The sequence below is a fragment of the Sardina pilchardus genome, chromosome 2 (genome assembly GCF_963854185.1).
Source record: "Sardina pilchardus chromosome 2, fSarPil1.1, whole genome shotgun sequence".
In the NCBI taxonomy this organism is placed as follows: Eukaryota; Metazoa; Chordata; class Actinopteri; order Clupeiformes; family Clupeidae; genus Sardina; species Sardina pilchardus.
In genome coordinates, this window is record NC_084995.1 from 38902758 (window position 1) to 38907757 (window position 5000).

The 5000-nt window shown below is 49.8% G+C and overlaps 1 protein-coding gene across 1 annotated transcript in view; it reads right to left on the bottom strand.

Annotated features, from left to right (window-relative positions):
• The window catches only part of LOC134099610 (adenylate cyclase type 1-like), a 43120-nt gene that overhangs the window by 9199 nt on the left and 28921 nt on the right, over positions 1-5000 (bottom strand). The window contains exons 8-12 of the mRNA XM_062552548.1: positions 4329-4484; positions 1776-1970; positions 1311-1408; positions 978-1062; positions 207-304 (exon numbers count right to left, since the gene is read on the bottom strand). Coding sequence (XP_062408532.1) covers positions 207-304; positions 978-1062; positions 1311-1408; positions 1776-1970; positions 4329-4484 — 632 coding nt within the window. The remainder of the gene's footprint in view (positions 1-206; positions 305-977; positions 1063-1310; positions 1409-1775; positions 1971-4328; positions 4485-5000) is intronic.

Sequence of the window (5000 nt, forward strand, 5' to 3'; positions counted from 1 at the left end):
AAAAATGTATCTAATCACATTCCAACGACCTGTTTTCTGTGTCTGTTTATATGAACCTTTCAACACGCTAGCTACAAGAGCAGGCTACAACCACAACTGAATTGAATTGAGTTCAATTTAACTGAATAGGTTTGACTAGTGTCCAAACACAAGTGTCCCCTGAATGATTGTGTGTTTGAGTGGGGATTAGGAGCAGCAGGACGGGCCATCTTACCACACAAGCCTGGGCCACAGCGTAGATTAAGAACGCAATGAACACACACAGAGCCGTTCGGATCTGGATGGTGAGGCACCCTGGGATACACTGAGAGAGACAGCAGAGAGAGAGAAGAGAGACGAGAGAGAGAGAGAAGAGAGAGAGAGAGAGAGAGAGAGAGAGAGAGAGAGAGAGGGGAGAGAAGGAGAGGGGGATAAATGTGGAGGAAGGTAGAGTATGGAGATTATGAATGTGGGGGGAAGACAGTGGCACAAAGAGATTACCTGAGCAAATTTGCATGTGAAAATCCACTTAGCAGTGGGGTTAAGGGGAGTGTCAGATGTGGAAAAAAAGTGAAGCCTCCGCTCCACACAAACGAGAGAATCTGGCTAACTAGCTTAGCGTGCTGGAATGGCATGAGCAATCTAAGCCAAGGCTAACAGGCAAATATTCATCCAACAAACCCCCCCCCCCGCCCCCCCCCCCCCCGCCCCCCCCCCCCCCCCCCCCCCCCCCCGTCAATCTCTCTCTGCTCGCACGAATCCAACACTGAGCCAGCTAGACCACTGATGTTCAAAGCCATGCCAATTTGCTAGGCCATGCAGGGGCTGTTACTACTGCAATAATAACACTGCAGCTATGCCAGTCAAGAGGGAACATTTGCATTTGCGTTTGTGGACTGACTGGTATGCTAAATGTGGCGTCAATTAGCATGAATGTGTTCTTCAAAGAAAGAAAGCAGTGAGGGGGTTAAAGAAAAAGACATGCTGAAATTTGTTACCTGTACACTAGTGATATGCAAATACATGATACAAGCCACCAGGAAACAGATGCAGAACACAAGCAGCCCTAGAACCACTGTCCTCCTGTGAGAAGAACAGAAGAAGAAGAAGAAGAATAGAAAGAGAGTAAAAGAGAGGGAACAGAAGAGAGCAAGGCCTGAGTGAATGGGTCTGTTAGTGGCAAAGTAGCTGTTTGGTGAATGTCCTAGAGACTAAACGAGTAGAGAGAGAGAGAGAGAGAGAGAGAGAGAGAGAGAGGGAGAGAGAGAAGAGAAAGATAGAGAAGAGAGAGAGATGAGGACAGGAGAGGGGCTAAAAAGTGGAGTTCGTACTGTGGAATGATGAGGAGGTAAACGAGTCCAAACAAGGCAGCGAGTAGCAGAGACAGCACCACAGCACTGGTGAAGTACTCATCATGGAGCTGGTGATACTGGGAGAAGGACAACACATTTCAGAATGTTAAAGGGGAGTGTGTGTGTGTGTGTGTGTGTGTGTGTGTGTGTGTGTGTGTGTGTGTGTGTGTGTGTGTATGCATGCCTGTGTGTGAGAGAAAGAGTGTGTGTCAATCTGGGTTTTACAGTAACATTGTAAGTGTGTGAGGGGGTGTGTATGTGTAATGTGATGCTGTGGCATGTCCTGCATGGCAGTGTGTACATCTGTGTGTATATGTGTACCTGTCTGTGTGTGTGTGAGAGAGAGAGAGAGTGTATGTGTGTGTGAATGAATGTGTGTGTGTGTGTGTGTGTTGTGTGTGTGTGTGTGTGTGTGTTTGTGTGTGTGTGTGTGTGCTGGCATACCCTCTGCTCCCTCTCGGAGCTCTTGTACATGAGCGTGAGGAAGTGCAGGTCTGCGGTGTTGGACTCGGTCTGGCGCGCCTCGATCAGCCGGCTGATGTAGCGGTTGACCCGCGTGCCCGGGCTGCTCTGCGTCACGTTGGCCGACACCGACGTCCGGTTCCGCAGCTTCTCCGGCGCCGAGCGCAGCACCCGTCTCTGGACAAAAGCGATCATGGGAAATGTAGTTTCTCTATCGTCACATCACCAATAACCAGAGGCGGACATCCCGGTTCCAGAAAGTAAACGTTCTGCCATATATTCTTTCTACTTATGCAATAATATCACTAATCACTAATATCACTAATCACTAATATCACTAATTATCTGATCTACCTGGCTGTCAATGAGCTGGTTTACTAAATGGTTGGATCAAATACTTGGCAGGACTTTAACTTTCTGGACTCAGGATATCGACCTCTGCCGATAAGGCATGATGCACAAAGCACAGTTTGGCACAGGCAGCCCACACACGCCTTCCTGATCCCAGCACATGCATCCTATGGCAGCCAGGGCTCCGAGCTCTGAGAGCTCCTTTTGTCTGAAATGTCAACACTGCATTTCAGCCTCATTAACACTGTAACAAAGCAGTACATCAAGTTCTGACAAGCCCCTTTTCCAAACAGAGCCGTCCCACCCCCACGCCCCACACACACACACACACACACACACACACACACACACACACACACACACAGTGTCGGTGTCTGACAGCGGTCTCTAATGAGCGTCGCTCTCGGCAGGTGCGCTCTTCCAGCGGGCTCCGGGAGCCTCCGACTCTGAGATATTGCGGCGGCGAGTCGGCCGCGCTGTCGCCGCGCCTTTGCGTTGATGGATGAGGGTCGCTGCTGACGTTGACGCCGCCGCCGCCGCGTAGGGACGAGAGGAGAAATGTCTGACGCGTGAGCGCGAAGCTGGGCGATGGGCGATGGCAGCCCTGGTAAGATGTGCCAATGACCAACAGCGCTTGTGTCACGTCTTGCCAACCCTCCAGACACATCATCCAGACGAGGGGGGAGGGGGAGCTGTCGGCAGGGTTCAGCGGCCGGGCCGTGTCCGGCGGTGGCACCTCAGTCTAGCCGCGACTGGACACTGGCACGTGCGTCACGAACTCGGTGACCTCGCCGGGCATCAGACACGTCACGCGTGCACGCGATTCCGAATTAGCGCCGCTTCATTATCGATATGGACAGACAAAGCGGCACGTGTGTTGAAAGATGATATCCATGACAACGGCCATTGTCGCGTGGAGGATCGTATCCATAGTGATGGATGGGGGGGAGCGATAACGTGTGCGTCACACCTGACGGGGGGGTGGGGGTGGGGGGGGGGCACTGGGGGTTCAGTGGAGTGTGCCCAGGTGGTAAGAATGCCGAGGCTCAGTGGAGTCATAGAGGTGTGTGTGTGTGTGTGTGTGTGTGTGTGTGTGTGTGTGTGTGTGTGTGTGTGTGTGTGTGTGTGTGTGTGTGTGTGTGTGTGTGTGTGTGTGTGTGCGCGCGTTTCTGAACCTCCTCCTCCGGTGAGTTTGAGCAGGGGCGGGAGGCAGTCACTGTAGCAGCCCTAGCTGGGGCTCACTGGAGCAGGAGAGGGGTGAAGGAGCTGGGCAGAGGAGGAGCGTGACACAAGGCTCAGTGGGGCGGGGGAGGGTTTGGTGTAAACAGAACGTGCACGGCACCAAGCAAGCGCACAGGCCATGGCGGAGAAGCTAACCTCACACCAACGCAGTGCACACATCCACGTTCTGGGCAGGAACCAACCGTGCCGTTTCGTTTCCACCACTGTGTCCTGCTTTTAATGTTCTGCAACTCATTTGTCTCACTCACTGTGTCTGTGGACAAAGTGTTTGTGACCTACATGTGAATCCTGTGGTCAATGGCAAAGTCAATCCTGACCATAGGGGTTTATATGTCACCACCATGCTTACACAGAAGTAGGCTACATGAGAGTTGATAGCTATGCACACACCCAGCCAGCATTCCCACATCCACACATGGCTACAGCCACACATGCTGTCTGTATATACACCAACACCATACACCAACAAAGCAATGCAGTGTTGCATTCACTTCATCGTCATCAGCTAAGTTGCATATCCAAATCACAGGCTCTCCAGGGGGTCAGGATTTGCAGGGTTAGCTTTAGCCAGTTAGCATCAACCATCTTTAAAAATAGCATCCACAAGCACTCACCTCACCACATGTTCACAAACAAGCCAATTAGGTGCCAAATCACTGGCGGATACAAACCACAGGTTTTCTCATGGCGAAGAGATAGCAGTCTTAGTACTGTAGCTTTCCCATTGAAAAAAATGTAATGGACCCAGTTGATTTTTTTTACACAAACATATGTTGTCTATGTGGATTGGTGAATAAGCTGATGTGCCCATACAGTATATAGGTAATGTGACACCTAATTGGTTAGTGAAAATGTGGGCGAAAGAGAGCACATGTTGGATGCCGATAAAAACAAACACACACACACACACACACACCCACACAAATCCAGCATCTTACTCACTTTGTCTCCATCTTCGCAGTTCATGACGTTGGAGAAAGGGATCTCAGCCTTGAACATTTTCCTGCAGTGCATCAGCTGCACCAGTAGGTAGCACACTGTCTTGAACTTCATCTTTTTGGCAGGCTTGATGTCGGAGAGGATCAGGCCAGGGAAAATCTGTCAACACCCAGAACAGAGCAGCAAAGACATATGAGATTGGGAGTAGGAAGGCGCCACAGATCCTACATTTCCACAACAGGCAGCCCACAAAGAGGCCTGCAACATCATATCACAGGCCTGGAGGCTGTGTCTACAGTACACCATAAACGCAGCAAAGCAAAATCTTCGTCCAGACAAACAGATAAGACAAATAAGGACAATTACATAAACATCTATCAAAAATGGTTTGATTTACTTAGTGATGTTATCTCGTTTACTAGTCCAGAGTGTTCAAAGATACTCTATAGAAATATGTTTTCATGTCAGTTTTCTACACAAATAATTATACTTTTTGAAACTGCCAATGCAGCTAATAAAAGATTACTCCGTTTACAGGGAAAAAAGGACAAATCTAAGCAGACACGAGAGAAGAGAACTCAAGGACATCAACCATTCCATGGTTAGTGGAAATTGCTTTTGATACTTCACAAACAGTATCTGCAGCCACTGAGGCTCACGGTGCTCTGAATAGGA